Genomic DNA, 16662 nt, shown 5'->3' on the forward strand with positions numbered 1-16662 from the left:
ATCGAGGGTTACCCACACCACGACGGCCACCACCAGCTCCTGCTACTGCGGCCACCCACGTCCACATTCACCGGGAGACCGAGGGGCGCGCGGCAGCGGATCCGAGAAAGGAGCGAGAAGAGGCAGCCGGCCCTTCCGAGGAGTTATGGATGTTGGTGCTTTCACTTCTGGCCAGATCCGAGCCCAGAGGGAGCTAACCAGCGGCCGCCACCTCCAGCTGTCTCCTTGCCTCGCACCAGGTCTTACCGTTCCAGTATGTTCCTTCTGATGAGACAATTTCCAGTGCCGAGAGTTTCAGTACAATGTGGAAATGGATACTGACACATTGTGCCTCAGCCTTTCCCCACCTGCCCGGCTGCTGCTGCTGCTTCTTGTTGCTGTTCTTAGTGTCTTCCGTCCCTGTCACCTGCCAAGCCCTTGGTCAGGGCATGGTGTCACCAGAGGCCACCAACTCCTCTTCTTCCTCGTCCTTCTCCTCTCCTTCCAGTGCGGGGAGGCATGTGCGGAGCTACAATCACCTCCAAGGAGATGTCCGCTGGAGAAAGCTCTTCTCTTTCACCAAGTACTTTCTCAAGATTGAGAACGGGAAGGTCAGCGGTACCAAGAAGGAGAACTGCCCGTATAGTAAGTAACAAATGCGCGCTCCCCTCCTTCCAATTATCCACCCCACCCCACGGAGCGGGGGGGGAATCTGTTCCAGATGTGGCCAGCTAAATATTTACGTCCCCAACTCCTGTAAAATGATTAAGTGGAATACTTTCACACTAAATCACCCCCCCCCCGGGTGTATACATTGCGCCGCCTAACCCCCTCCCCGTAGCGCGCTCCCTCCCACCCCCCACCCAGGCTCTTTGCCACCCTGCCCGCCCCGTCTCTCTGGCTTGTCACTCGCGGGACCACGCAGGGCGCCCAAGAGTTGTTGCAGCGCATAGATGCCCCTCTCTGTCTCCATCGCCTTTCCCCACCTCACCCCAAGGTCTCCTTTCCCTCCCTTCTGGAAATGGCTCAAGTAAACACATTTTGTTCTTTTGGCTGGCAATCTTATTAAGAGTTTCAGGACAGTTTCCTCAAGCTGAAAATAATTATCCGCTGTCAATTATAGGGACTTTATGGGAACTTTATTTAAGAAAGAAAAGTCAATTTCACTCTCCCCCACCCCCATCCCTTTACCCTACCACCCCTCTAGATAGGAGCAAAAGCATTTTTCTGGTTTTGATTTTTTTTTTTGGTCCCTCATGTTGGTTTGAGTGATTGCAGTCCATGAAGTTAGCTTTTCAGGCACCACCGCTGCTATTTGTCTTCTGCCTGCCTTCTCTCTTGGTAACATGATGCTCATGTCTGCATTGTCAATAGCATATGCGCTGCTTTGTGGTGTCCTGTTGTACTCGTTTCTTCTCAAACCTCTCATATTGCAGAGCCATAGTACTACAGCACTGTAAACATCTGGGACTGGAGTCACACAGACCTCACACAAATTTCATTGTCATTCTTTTATTTTCAAAGTAAAAGTCATAAGTCTGTTTCCATGGTGTTGGTTTATCCCATAGGATGAGATTTTCACCTCAGTACAAATTATGCTCCATCCTTGGATTTCTTGCCTTTTTCCTTTCTCCCTCCCTCTTTCCTTCTTTAGCTCTTTCTCTTCTTTCTTTCTTGCAGGGATGTGGGTTGGGTAGGGGGAGGGAGAACCAGAAGAGGAGGAGTGAACATTGTGTCTCTTCCTGAATCAGTCCAGCAAAGCCAGATTACTCTGTTGGCTTCCTTTCCTGCTTACTTTCAAGTGGTGAGACTTATTCATCCTCTATTGATTGCAATTTGAAAGGATCCCTGAGGCTATGTAATGGCACACTGAAGACAATAACATTTAAACATCTTTAATGACCATTTAGCATTATCTCAAAGGTGGTTCCAAGTCACCTTTTCAAAGGATTTTTTTGTGTCAGTTGTTTGGGAATTCCAAGCATATATTTGCTAGCTAACTTAAATACATGAGTCATATACTTCATGATTCCTTAGCCCAGAAACTATCTGGTATTAATGGGAAAGACAGTTAAGAAGAACTTAGCATTATCTTTTTAAAATAAAGATTTACAAGAAATAAGACATATTTCTTACTTGGGGACTCACATACCTTCAACATTAACTTCTGTTCCTCCTCAGATGCTATTTCCATTTACTAAAATTAACAATATGTTTACAAGTAATAAAAAAGATTTGTGTAAGTGTTTTAAAGTATTCCATTTGATGTTTACTACCAGAGATGTACCTATAGTCCATTACCTATATTTTTTCCATTCTTATTCATAAGAAGTGGCTGAAGTAATGTCATTTTTTTTTTTTTGCTCCAAAGTAACTTGTTACCTGAATTTATTAGATATGATGTATAGATGTTATGGTTATTAATTTAAAATTTTAATACTTTTATTCACTTCTAAAACACAAGAGTTGTGATATCATCCAGGTAGGACGATGGGGAAGAAGTGGCCCAAACACTTACTGAAGAGTGAGCTGGGAGATAAAAAAAAAAAAAAATTCACAGGGACTGAAATTCTTTGTATTTTTAGTTCATGGAAATAACTCAAAGAAATATAATAAAATTTCAGAGTGTTAACCTTGAGCAAATTTTTTTTTACACTAACTTGACTTTGCTATTGCTGTATTTTAAGTGTCTTTATGATGTGATGTAAGGAGCAATCTATAGTAGTTTATTTATGCAACTTAAATTACCATTTTCTAAAATAATGATCACTGTGTGATTAACCATTTAGCAAATGGTTTCCAGTGTACACATTAAAATATCTTTTTACAGTAAGAATTATCTGCAAAGAGAAAAGTATATGATTTTTATCGTGTAAAAACAAGTGTGGAAAATTTTCATCCTGTTTAAAATATACTAATACGTCTTCCATGTGATGATAACTAATAGTCCCTGTTAAAATTATAATATCATATAGTAATGCAATCCTAATCAATGGTTGAAAATGAAAGGGGGTGGAGCTTGCTATGTTAAATAATGTCAAACCATAAATAATTTAGGTTTTCCAAGACCATCTGTATCAAGACATAGCAAGTGAATAGTAGAGGTTGAAACAGCTTTCATTTCACATGTGGCTGGGTAATCAGAATGCTGCTACAGTTTCCAGCTGGACTGATTCAGCTGAACTACATGGTATCATTAAGATATTGTCTAAATGTTGCATAATTACATGAGAACAAACTTTTGCTATGCCTACAGGGTAACCAGCCAGCCAGCCCACCAAATGGTAGCCTGTTAAATATTAGGGTATCTAACCTCTGAAGAGTGTCAGTTCCTTGTCCAAAAACCACATTTCAGTGACATTTTCCTAAACAAGTTATTAATTATTCTCAATACACAAAGCTGTTCTTTTAAGGTTTGCTTATTTGAAGCTTAATTTTCTTTGTTACTTTTGACCCTAGTATTACTGCTGCTAAAATACAGTAACAGCTTATCTAAGAGGTTACATGTTTGTGATGGTCCTGGGTAATTAAACAACTGTTTTACTGGCTTTTTGCCAGCAAAATGCTAACAAAAGAGAAGTAAGGAAATCACCCTTGAGCACTGAAAAATCATTTTTAACTTCTACCTCCAAAGTTGGTTCCCAGAAATTGGATGGTTCTAAAAATATTACATGTGCTAGAGAAACTCTTCTCCATTTTGAGTGATTATTATAAATTTTTAGGGGTGGGGTATTTTTTGTTTGCTCCTTTGCCATTATATGAGAGTAGAATAAAGGGAGCAGTGATGAATTATGTTTCTCCTGCTAGAAGTCTGAGAAAGCTTGAATAATTTAGAATAGCTGTGGCGTATCTGTCACTAGATATGCTCGGGCTCATTTAGGTTTGTTATATCATTCTTTACATCTAGAGCTTTGCCCTTGAAACATTACCACTCGTCTCCAGTTCTGGCCTACTAGAAAGGCTGGATACAGCTGTTAGGTACCCGTGCAACTGGAACCAGTGGACTTATTTCTGGATGTGAGTAAAACAGCTGTGGGCTACTCCCCTGATTGTCACTTATAGAAGAGGGGAGTCTAGTGAAAAGAAAATGTATCCCTAAACTTGAGAGAGTCAAGGATAGATACTCTCAAAATGGAAAGCCACAGTGCTTATGAGTCTTTTCAGGAAAGGAGTATGTGAGACATTAGAGAAATCAGTGTGCACTGAGTATGCAGTATGAGCCCTATTTCTTTAAATATATATCTCATTTAACACTCATAATAGTTCTGTGATTTAGATAGGACTATCCACATTTTTCAAATATGAAAACTAACCCTGAAAAAAAGTAAATTACCCAAGGTCATTCAACTAGAAATTGACAGCCAGATTAAAGCCCAAGTCGATTTGGTTTTATCATTACTTATTTCTTCTACCTCGCTACTACTGACAACATTGCTGTCGATATATCAGAAGTAGACACCACAAAACTCTAAAAATCAAATTATCCAGATCCTTAATTGCCTTTTTGCTATGCACACCAACTGTTCATCAGAAGGAAATTGGAAGAGCAGTAAAATGACAGTGGAAAAGAGTGAGTATGTTAAAGTTATTATTGCAGGTGTCTGCATGTTATCAGACAATGTTAGTGCATTCTCTGGGTGAAATCTCTCTTTTGATATTACATTTGAGAATATAACTGCTCATGGACACACAATGTACACATACATCCATCTCACAGAAGGCATTAGGAATACATGACTAAGAAAAATCCATGAATATGATTGTATATAGTAATTGTTTACAGCTGAGGGCCAAATGTTTAATTGTTCCCACATGTAATAAAACAATTTGATTGTAAGTACAAGTGTGAAATTGGGCTGCTGAAGAAACTTCTGATGTATGACTCTAAAAGGAGCAAATCTTAGAGACCTGAAGCTTTAAAATGACTCCGCAAATCAAAAAGGTATTCCACCACATAGAAATGACTGATTATTGTCTTGTAAATAAGGTTTACATTATTACTTTTTAATCAGGACTAGAGCTTATTTTAGGAAGTTAAATAAGAAAATAATTTTTGAGGAAAATAAGGACTTGAATATTATCTCCTAATAAATATACAACAGTTTTCTGGGAAGAAAAACCTATATAAAACTTATGGCTTCCACTGGTGTCTTATTTAAGTTGTGGTTGTTTCTAGAGTTTGGTTGCATAATTTATAACTGGCAGCATTAAATCATGAGGATCGAGGATTTATGAAGGTGGAAGGCACTATTTAATGTTTACATGACACTGTCCTGTTACCTTTACTGCATTCCTACCATATGGACCCTCCACTTTGATGGATTTATCATAAATCCATTAAAAATGCACAATTACAGAGAGTTTCCTCTTTATAAACCTGATTTATAACCGTCTACTACAAGAAACTCAAGAAAACAGTTGGCAGAAATCACATGCCAATACTGGAGTATGAGAATTCAGAGACACCAATCTCTAGGTCTTGAGTATTTTAGTAATCTATTACCGAAAGGCATGCACCATTCTTTAAAAACAGGTGTTTTCAAAATGATGTTTAAGCACAGAGCTTAAAAGAAGAAGAATTGTGCCTTATACAATGAAGGAAACTCCACTGCATGCACTTTTCCTCTACAATTTTACTACCCAGTTTAGAGCGAAAAGCCTTACTCCAGTTCATTTCTTCATTTTTTAATGAACTTATGGTAGAACCGGAATGAGCACTTTAAATTCCTACACAATTACCTTAATGTTCAGAGGCAAACCCCATTTATTATCCAAACGTCTGACTTTCCACAAGCCAAAATGTTGGAAAAAAGTTGACGGCTCATTTGAAATGGAGTTAATGTTCCTCACATTTATGAGCTGCCTATGAATATCTCCATCTTTCCTAAGCCTTAAATGTCTGTACACTTATCCAAAATTGCAGTACAAATGATATTTCTTTATTATGCTTCAGAAGGAAGAATAATACATGCGTATTAGTTCAAAGTGATTTTAATCTATCTTAACATTAATTCTGTGAACTTTGCAATGAAGAGTAATTCAGATGACATTTTTAGTATTATTGTTCCAACATTTGTCAGCATTAATAGTTGATGTTTGCTTAGTGTAAGTAAAACATTAGCATTTCCCTCCCAGAAATTAAAGTTCTCCTTTAATTTTCCAGTAAAATTGGGCATAAGATTTATGATAATTTTAATACAGTTTTATTACAATCTAGCAGAGTAATGAAACTCATTTTGTCTCAAGCTTTTTATGCAGAAGCATCTTAATTTTTCATGTATTGATATATTGTAATGTTTTAAGATCATTTACCTTTGCCATTTGACAAATGGTGTTTGTTACTTGGCTTTGCAGATTAAAAATATTTACTTTTCATAATTGGGACTTGTTCTTTCAGTGCCTATTACCTCTACCTGTGCTGGTCAGTCGGTATAACAAGTGATAACCTAGAAATGTGCCTTATAAAATTAGTGTGAGAAAATATACCTGCACCTTGGGAAGCCACCAGTGACACTCTGGTACCGAATTAATGAATAAAATGTGTCAATGTTTTACAGAATTAGTTTAAAACCAAGTATTTATTTAGTACAGATTTTGCACAAATAGAAAATTTCAAGATATCTAAAAGGGAGCTGGGTCACCCACAAAATAATGACCTTAAAGATTTCCTTGCTTTTAAATCAGGTCAGTTGTATTCTTTCTTTGAACGCTATGTCCTAATTGGAACAATAAATCAAAGGTGACACTCAGAGTAGATTCCCATGTAAGGTGGACAACTGGACAGTGACTTTTTACTGCTGCTAACACGTGCATCCAATTACCATTTGATAGATTCATGGTGCTGGCAGTAAAGTATTGCCTCATTTTATACTTCACCTAATAATTCTTCAGCCTAAACCTGTCTACCTTTACCTATATCTAATCTGTCAGTATGTGTGTTATCATTAATGAGGAAGTTTCAAATGTTTGGCATGCTTCCTACAATGAGCAATGACATTAAGATATTAATGAATCATTTAATTAACCATAACAGATGAGGTAAAATATTAAGTCACTATATCCCCAACTTCACGTAACCGTCAACTAAATATAACCTAATAATTTCACTACAGTGATAACTTAATTATGAATAGCAGGGGTTAACTGGAACTTAATTCTAAAGAGCAAAATTAAGAACTTTAAAAATATTATTAACTTTAATACTTCTAATTAATTAATCCTAATTGCAAATTAAGAATTCTTTTAAACAGGCATTTTTCCATAATAATTATTATTTCCTATCATCATTATTCTTTTCTTTCAAGGACCTTATGTTAACATGTTTTACTGACAAACATATGTGTTAGCTCATCCTTAACCTTTTTTGAGGCACTGCCCCTGTTTGAGGATAACTTGACATATTCATAGAATCTACAATTCAAGACCCATCAGCTGCTTTCTAATAGTTCTATCTTGAGGCAGTTATACGTCTGAAATAGCAGCCATCTGAGGCATTGTGAATCCCTGATATTTTATCACCCCTTCACCACTTCATTATTTTCTCCTCCTTTTCTTTTCTTTTTTTTTTTTTTTTTTCCTTTTCCCTCATGTCTAAACCCCTTACATACCACTTAAGCAAGAGAAAGTCATCCATTATCATTCCTTAGCATCCCATGTTACATTTAGAACCAGTAGCCTAGCTGTTTTTGGATGTATCACTTGGGCACATCAACAACCAAAACATGTAGTTTATATTCTATGCAAAAAAGTCTTCAGCAATGCAAATTCAACATACTCCACCAGGTGCCTCTTCTCATTTTGAATCTCCAGTGAAGTCCCATTATCCCAGCACTCAGGCCAATTTCTTAAAGCTTTGCCTTTCGTGAACTGGGCAAACCACGAATAAGCACCTTCTGAGAATGGACGCTGATTGTCTAGTTACTAAACCATCAATCTGCATTTTCCCTTCAGGTTAAATATTCTGTTCCCAGTAACTCTCCCTACACATTCATTTCACCTTTCTTCTAAAAGTTGTTTCAGTATATGCAACACTTACTAATTACTTTGTCAATTTTCTGACCTTTTGGCATTTGTCTAGACTCCTATAAGAGAAAGAAAGTGAAGATGATTTAGGAAATCAAATAATTATTTTGCTTCTTTTTGAAGTCATCGTTTACTTCAAAAAGATGAACACTAATTTGGAGGTCTTTAATATTTCCAACTTCCAGAACCTCACTTAGATTATAAAGCTTCTCTGTACACCCCTGCCAACTGTAGCTCTTTAAAATGAAACGAATGTTCTCATTTTAATACTGGTTATCAAAGGGGAAAAATGTAAAACGTACATGCATGTGTATTTCAGGTTGACCAAATATAGAAATGCACATAGCTTTATTAGAAAACACTGAGACACTGACAGGAGTTAAAATTTAAATTCATAGCATATGTGTATTCACATACTTCTCTCAAGAAAGAACCTTTTGGCACTGATTGCTGAATTAGATTTATTTTTATTATATGCAGAATCTGACTATTTACGTATGTTAGATTGGTTTGTTACTGTAATAATAATTAAAAGCCAAGCTTCTTTTTACAGTTTGTTTCAAATTATATAGATAGATCGATACAGATATAGACAGATGGATTTCCATCTATCTATAGGGATAGCTTTGATTTATTGATAGAATTATTAAAAGAAAAATTAATATTCTGCAACATGAGGAAACATGACACTAATTTTTATACTATTTACGATCTGAAGTGAGATATATTTACAATGTTATTAATAACAGTAATTAGCAATGTAGCAAGCCAGACTTCTAGGGCATTTTTTGGAATGTCTCTATAGAAGGATGTGATTCCACAAAGATGAAGAGAAAAAGTGCTAGGGATATTAATCAGATTATGGTATAAAAAGTTGGCGAATGAAACTACATAAATGCTTTAAAGCTGAAGCAAGAGAGATGGTAAAGAACATATAATTAGAATGTTAGAAGCCAGAGGAAAAGCAGAAAAGGCCATAGAGCATTTAGACATAGACTGTGAAAGGAGGAGGAGATGCTTTGCTGGAGTGATGAAGACAAGGGTTTTGAACTCTCAGGAAGGAGATCAAGCTAATGAGTAGCGCTGCAAAAGGGCTGACATGACAAGAAAGGTGTGAGGGAAATATAACCCAATCCCTGGCATTCAACTGGATGTTAAATTAACTGAAATGAGAACCTGTGATCTAAAAGGAATCCCACAGAAGTAATCGCAGCCACGGTATCAGAGCAAGGAAGGCTAAATCTGAGTTCCTGCTAAAGAGGCAGAAGGGTAGAGGGGTTAAAAGTGTGGGCTTTGATTAAAAGTGATTACAATTATGGGCCTGGATCAAAAGTAAGCTTTGTAGACACAGAAGTGGGTGCATTTGAGGCTCCAAACTGCCAGACAATAGTGTATCACTTGGGCAAGTTGTCATCAGTAAAACAAGGATATTAACAATACCTATCTCTCTTTTCTACATGGTAGAGATTAAATGAGATCATTTATTCATTCAACAGAAATATACTAAGTGCCTGCTTTGTGTCAGATACTGTCTGACACTTAAATACATGCTGAACAAAGATGCTGGTTTTGCTCTGTCAGAGCTTCACTCTACAGACAATATCAAAAAAAACAAACAAATAAAGAGATATGTGATGAAAAATTGGGGTAACTGTATGGAAAACAAGCAGGGCACTCTAACAGAAAACAGTTGGGAAGTATTCTAGGCTAGAGAAGCCTTCTGAAGATGGGAGGTAGGAGGAAGGGAACAGCATGGGGAGAGTTTGGTACGTCCTCCAAGAAGTACAGAAAAGGCACACTGAGCCTGGGGTTTGGTGAGAAGTTTGGAGAAGTTGAAGTTAGTGTTTGTAGTAGCTTAACGGTGCTCTCATCAGATGGGTATTATATAAGGGAAAAGTAAATGTGATGCTTCTCTTATTTCAAGGGAAAGTATCAGGAAAGCAACCAGCAGATTACTTGATGAAGTGGAAACTAAAACTATTAGAAAAAAGAAGGAATGAGGAATGCACTTGGCATTTTTTAAAAAACAGAAATATTAGAACACCTGAAATAATTTAAGGTTTGGAATTGTAGTATCCATAATGTTCTGAAGTTTGGGGGAAGCATAGAGTTGCATTAAGAGACTAGTAGCAGACATTTGAAAATTGAAGATGAGGAGAGAGTGAAGAACTAAAAATAAAGAATAGAAGGTAACAAATGTGTTCAAGGACAGAACAATAAAAAAGAACAAAAGAAAGAAAAACAACAACAAAATAAGGACAAAACAGGTAACCATGAAGACTAGAAGAAGACAGATTACTGCATGAAAGGAAAAAATAAAAGTGACTCAATTTTTAAATATTTCAAAATAAATCTTATATTTCAAGTTATGATATGGTTTTGAACCAGGATTATCACAGATGCTCAGCTTTCAGGATATTCTGTAGTTAAACTTGTTTCTCATCCCATGACTGTGAGCTTTTTGGCCCATACCCTCAAAGGGTTTGCAATCTAGAGATAGAGACAGATCTTCCCAGGCGGCTGGAAGGTAATATAAGGCAGTTTATACTAAATTCCAAAGAAGCAGGGTGGAATTTAAGTAAACAGCAACCTGTAACTGAGGGAGGGATGAATGACAAGGGGAGTATCACACTGAGGATAAGGGACTCCAGATAGAATTAGATAAGAAGAAAGGAGTAAGAATATTCTAAAAGAAGGCACAGAACCTTACATGAAGTTTTCAGGAAACAACAGGCAGGCCACTGGGGTGGAGCAGAATTTACAAATTGGTGGGTATCTTATGAAATACAAAGCAAAATACACTAGAATGTGTCATCACGTGAGAGGGAAGTATGTAAATATACTTAGATTTGAGGACTTAAGTTCTCTGCTAAAATATTACACTTATATAGTTTGCATTTAAAATCGGCCTTCTCTATTTTATATTTGCTTTACTTTTTGAAGTAAAGAAAAAAGAGAAGGCAGAGAGATATTTGAAAAGGGTATAAATTACAGTATAATTGACATAACCTAAAAATATTAAAACTGTAGCTTGATCTGACAAAAAACCCAGAACTACTTTCATACTAGGGACATGAAAAAGTAGTTCCTGTGATCTATACCAAATGGCTTCATCTTTAGCATTCCTGATTTGCTAAATGATCACTACTTAAAATTTTAAAATAGCTCCTCCTGCAGAAGTTCTTAACTTACACATATCCCTGGGAAGGGGTTTTACAACTTCACAGCAGATTCCCAAAGGGAACTACTGAGGCATCAATATTACTTGCTCCACCTGTATATTTTTTCTTGTCATTGCCATTCTAAATTGTCTCAGATTTACTTCGTTTAGGTGATTAGGGAAAAAAAAAATCGACTACGGCTCTTTTTCTTGTGAAAGAGTATACTTAAGTCTTTTAAGGGAGCAGGCTGCTGACAGCATATATGCAACTGCATCCACTATTAAGACCGTGAGCTTTGCAGACAAACTTCTTGATGTAGAATCTGGGTTCTAAAACTGCATAGTTGTGTGGCCTTGGACAAAGGACTCCCAGGGACTTGATCTGTGCAACTGTTAAGTGAGGATAATAATATCACCTACCTGATCACTGTTAGAAGGATGAGTTTGTAAATTTACAAATGAGACTATAAATGTAAATTTCTCAATATAGGGCCTGTCACATTTTAAGAGCTCAAAAATGTTAGCTCTTATTACTGTTTTATGCTGTGACTACTGTGTTGTTTTTAATAATCCCATTTTCTGAAAAGACCCCTAAGTCATAAGATAGTAAAAAATTAAACAGAAAAGTGATATCATATACCACCTTACTGTATTTTATAGTTTATAAAGAATTCTAATGTTTTCATCAGTTGGATTGTAGAAAAATTCTGTGAAGTGGGTAAAAGAGTCACTGTTACCCCCATATTATCTTTAGATGAGAAGACTGAGTCTAAAAGTTATGGTGCCAGACTGAAGTTATATAGTTACCATAAGTGAGGCAGAATTCAAACCTAGGACAGCCCTGGCTAGGGTGACCTTCCATCCCGGTTTGCCTGGAGCAGTCTCAGATGCGCCTCTTGTTCTGGCATGTTATCAGTAGCAGCCTATTCACTCTCAAAGTACCGCATTACAAAATCACCCTAGTCTTAGCCATTCTGATTTGTGTAAGGCACAAATCTACACAAGCCAGTTCTCTATGAAATACTTCAGTTTCTTCCCAGTACCCTCAAAATAATAACTTCATCTCTTTGCATGTCATGTAAAGCCCTCATCCCCACCTCCTTTCTTACTATACTCCCCATCACAGACATACTGAGTTGATTTTAGCTCCCGAACATACCTTGTTCCTTCACATGCAGCCTTTGCACACACTCCTAGGTCTGGCTGGAGTGATGTTCCTGCCCCTTGTCCCCTTTCTTTCAGGTCTCAGTTAGATGTCATCTCTAGGAAACCCTCCTGACCACTCTACTGACTCCACCGAACCCAACACTCAGTATCTAGTATTTTAACACAATCTCACACTTGATTAATTTACCCACCTAGTTTCCTCATGCACAGAAAGCTTGTTGAGGGTGAACACTGTATGCATCACACCAACCTTTGCCTGCCAGCCCTTAATATACTGTCTGGAATATAATGCGTCCTCTCTATATGTTTATTAGATAAATTTCTCTTTTTAACCCCGTGTCCTGGAGCCAAGACACTTAAGACTTTCTTTGGTCTCGTCACCTGGTCTGGAAAGCGTGATTAACATATTACCCACCTGAAAAATGCGGTTGAAGTAAATTATCTTTTAAAATTCCATTGAGTTCTAAGTTCTACAATTCTGAGAACTTAGAAGATAAATCAGGCCTCATTACTTAACTAAATGCTAAATACTTGCATTCATACAAACTTCCGAATGAAAGTTTGTGTGATCCTTGAAATGGGTTGTTTCCCATATTCCTCCTATTTGCCTCAGGTTACTATTGACTGTTCAGTAGAGATACATGATGAATTTACTCTCTTTTAAAATTGATGCTGACTGTGGGATAGTTATTTATAGCTTCAGAGTTGTATTTGGGTTCTGGGGTAATTTGGTGACAATTAAGAAATGAGCAATTCTTGGTGATTCATTTAGAGAAGAACATACTGCAAAAGAGTGGGAGTAAAGAGATACGGTTCATGGCTTGGTTGTGTCAAAACATTTGCTGTGCAATCAGGCACATCATTTACTTTATCTTGGCCTCAGAAACTTAATCTATGAAATGAGTATATTAAACCAAATACAATTATTAAAATATTTTTGTTCAATCGTTTCCAAGGTTAAGGACTGGTTTCTAGGAGCATACCTATTTTAGGAGATAATAACTATAGTATGCTGAAAAACAGTCACCCAAAGATATCAGGTCCTAATCCCCAGAGTATGTGAATGTGACATTTATATGATAAAATTTTTGCAGATGTAATAAAGTTAAGGATCTTGAGATGAGGAAATCATCCTGCATTATCAAGGTCAGTCCTAAATGCTATCACTTGTTCTTATTATAAAAGAGAGACAGGGAGATTAGACCCACAGGGTGATTAGATAGCAGAAGGCACTTTGATGATGGAAGCAGACAAAGAGAGACATAAAGATGCAAAGCTCTGGCTGTGAAGACGAAGGAGCCAAGAGCCAAGGAATGTGGCTATAGAAGCTGGAAGAGGAGGAAACCAGATTTTCTCCCTAGAGCCTATGGAGGGAGCTTGGCCCTACTGCTACCTTGAATTGGGCCCAGTGAAACTAATATTAGGCTTCCAGCCTCCAGAACTGTGAAGGAATAAATTTCTATTGTTTTAAGACACCAAATTTGTGATAATCTGTTACAGCAGACACAGGAAACCAGCACAGGTTTTGATACCTCAGAGTGGGGTGCTGCTATAGCATATACCTAAAACTGTGGAAATGACTTTGGAACTAGGTAATGAGTATGGGCGGGAAGTATTTTGAAGCACATGATAGAAAAAGCCTAGATTGTCTTAAATGTACTTTTGGGAGAAATATAGATATTAAAGGCCCTTTGGTGAGGCTTGGAAGGAAGTGAAGAGCACAGTAGAGAAAGCCTGCGTCATCTTAGAGAATACCTGTATCTTCATAGAGAGAATGTTGGTAGAAATAGAAATATTAAAAATGCTGCTGGTGAGAGATAGGTGAAATAGGGAGCACGTTACTAGAAACTGGAGGAAAGGAAATTCATGTTATACAGTGGCAGATACTTAGGTGAACTGTGTCTTATAATTGTGTGGAAAGCAGTAAGTGGTGAACTTGGAAATATAAATGAGGAAGTTTCTAAGGAAAGTGTTGAAGGTGCAGTCTGGTTTCTTCTTGCTGCTTACAGTAAAACGTGAGAGGAAAGAGATAAAGTGAAGAAAGAACTGTTAAGTAAAATGGAACCAACACTTGACTGGGAACTTCTCAACTTATCCAGACTGCAAAAGATGCTAAATTAAAAGATTCATTATTCGGAAAGTATGCTCTAAAGAAAAGGCCAATGGTGTGACTGAACAGCTTATGCTAGTGCGTGTGACTGACGGGTTCCCTCAGCCATCTCAACAGAAGCAAGAAATAGAAATTATCAAAGATCTGGGGAGCACCATCTTGTCTACTGATATGAATGCCTGTGATATACACAGGAGACCCACAAAGTTTTTGAGAACATTATATCAGCAGAAACACTGCCTGCTTGGACTGAAAGAAACTGAGATAGGACAAAATGAAGGAAAACTGTCAGACTCCCCAAATTCTACAAGCAGGAAACAGGCTGACAAAACCATTCAGCTGCAAACACATACTAGCTTTCAAGTAAAGGAAGGGTCATGGTGAGGGCAGATCCTTGGGCAGAGAAGGCAGAACCACAGATGCAGAAGCAGGACCCTCCAGCCACAAAGGACTAATCCCAGGTCTTGAAACCTAATGGAATTTGTCCTGCTGGCTTTTGAAATTAGTTGGGACTGGTGACCCTTTTCTTCCTTCATTTTTCCCTTTCCCTTTTTTGTAATGGGGATGTCTGTAACACTAGTACTATGCATTTCCCACTGTTGTATTTTGGGAATAGATACTTTATTTTCAAGTTTTACAGATCCAGAGATATAGAGGACTTTTGCCCCAATATGGATCATACCTAGAGTTTCACCCATACTTAATTTAGGTTAGGTGATGAGACTTGGGATTTTTGAGCTCATGATATTTAAATGAGATTTTGGACTGAAATTCATACTATGATGTGTGGAAATTTGGGGGGATGTTGGGGTGGAGTGAACATACTTTATGTATGGAACGGATATAAATTTTGGCGGTCCAGAAGGTGGACTGTAGTATGCTGAATAACGACCATTCAAAGATATCAGGTCCTCTAGAGACTGTCATACTGAGTGAAGTAAGTCAGACAGAGAAAGAGAAATATCGTATGATATCACTTATATGCAGAATATAAAAAACAAAAAAATGATACAAATGAACTTACTTATACAACAGAAACAGACTCACAGACTTAGAGAACAAATTTATGGTTACCAGGGGGAAGGGTGTGGGAAGGGGAAGGAATAGTTAGGGAGTTTGGGATTGACATGTACACACTGCTATATTTAAAATGGATAACCGACAAGGATCTACTGTATAGCACAGGGAACTCTGCTCAGTATTGTGTAACTACCTAATTGGGAAAAGAATCTGAAAAAGAATAGATACATGAAAATGTATAACTGAATCACTTTGTTGTACACCTGAAACTAACACATTGTTAATCAACTATACTCTAATATAAAATAAAAATTTAAAAAACAAACAAAAACAAAGATATCAGGTCCTAATCACTGAAATGTGTGAATGTTATCTTATGTAGTAAAGTTTTGCAGATATGATTAGATTAAAAATCTTGAGATGAAGAGATTGAGATTATCCTGGATTATCCAAGTGAACCCTAAATACCATCACAAATGTCTTCATAAGATAGAAGCAAAGGGAGATTTGACATACAGAAGGTAGAGGGTGATTTGATGATGGAAGCAGAGAGAGATCTGAAGATACTATACCCTTGCCTGTGAACATAGAGGAAAGGCCATGAGCCAAGAAATGTGCCTCAAGAAATGTGCCTTCCTTGAAGAGGCAAGGAAGAGTTTCTCTCTGAGAGAGGCTTCAGAGGGAATATGACTCCACCAACATCTTGATTTCAGCCCGATGAAACTGATAATGGATTTCTGGCTCCCAGAACTGTGAGAGAATACCTTTCTGTTGTTTTAAGCCACCAACTTTGTGTTAATTTGTTACAGCAGCCCTAGGAAAATAATACAGTAACCTATGACAGATTTATGTGGCCCAAATTAATGGTGATTTGACAAAAACAGTATCTTATAATAGAAAGCACTAAGCTTTCTTAGTGCTTTCTTGATTTCTTAAATCAAATAGACTTAAGTTCTAACACTTTATCCACCGCTTACTACTTGTGTGACTGAGATAGGTCTCAGAGCTTCTGATTCTTCATCTGACCAATGAAGATTAAAATAATTTATCTAAAAATATCTAGAAAAGTACTAGGCTCATAATGGAGCCCCATATTTTAGTTGAATCTAAATTGATGACAAGTTTAAATGACTATATATCTGTAAAACATTGTTCTAAAAATATAGTCTATTTGCACCTAGTACTTTGACTGCTGGGCACTACA

General features: G+C 37.2%; 1 protein-coding gene across 1 annotated transcript in view; it reads left to right on the top strand.

Moving 5' to 3' along the window:
- The first annotated feature begins 252 nt into the window (after window positions 1-252).
- Window positions 253-16662, top strand: part of FGF10 (fibroblast growth factor 10) — a 79033-nt gene continuing 62623 nt past the window's right edge. Inside the window, exon 1 of the mRNA XM_060007056.1 lies at window positions 253-624. Coding sequence (XP_059863039.1) covers window positions 303-624 — 322 coding nt within the window. The 5' untranslated portion in view covers window positions 253-302. The remainder of the gene's footprint in view (window positions 625-16662) is intronic.

The sequence above is a fragment of the Delphinus delphis genome, chromosome 3 (genome assembly GCF_949987515.2).
Source record: "Delphinus delphis chromosome 3, mDelDel1.2, whole genome shotgun sequence".
Classification (NCBI taxonomy): Eukaryota; Metazoa; Chordata; class Mammalia; order Artiodactyla; family Delphinidae; genus Delphinus; species Delphinus delphis.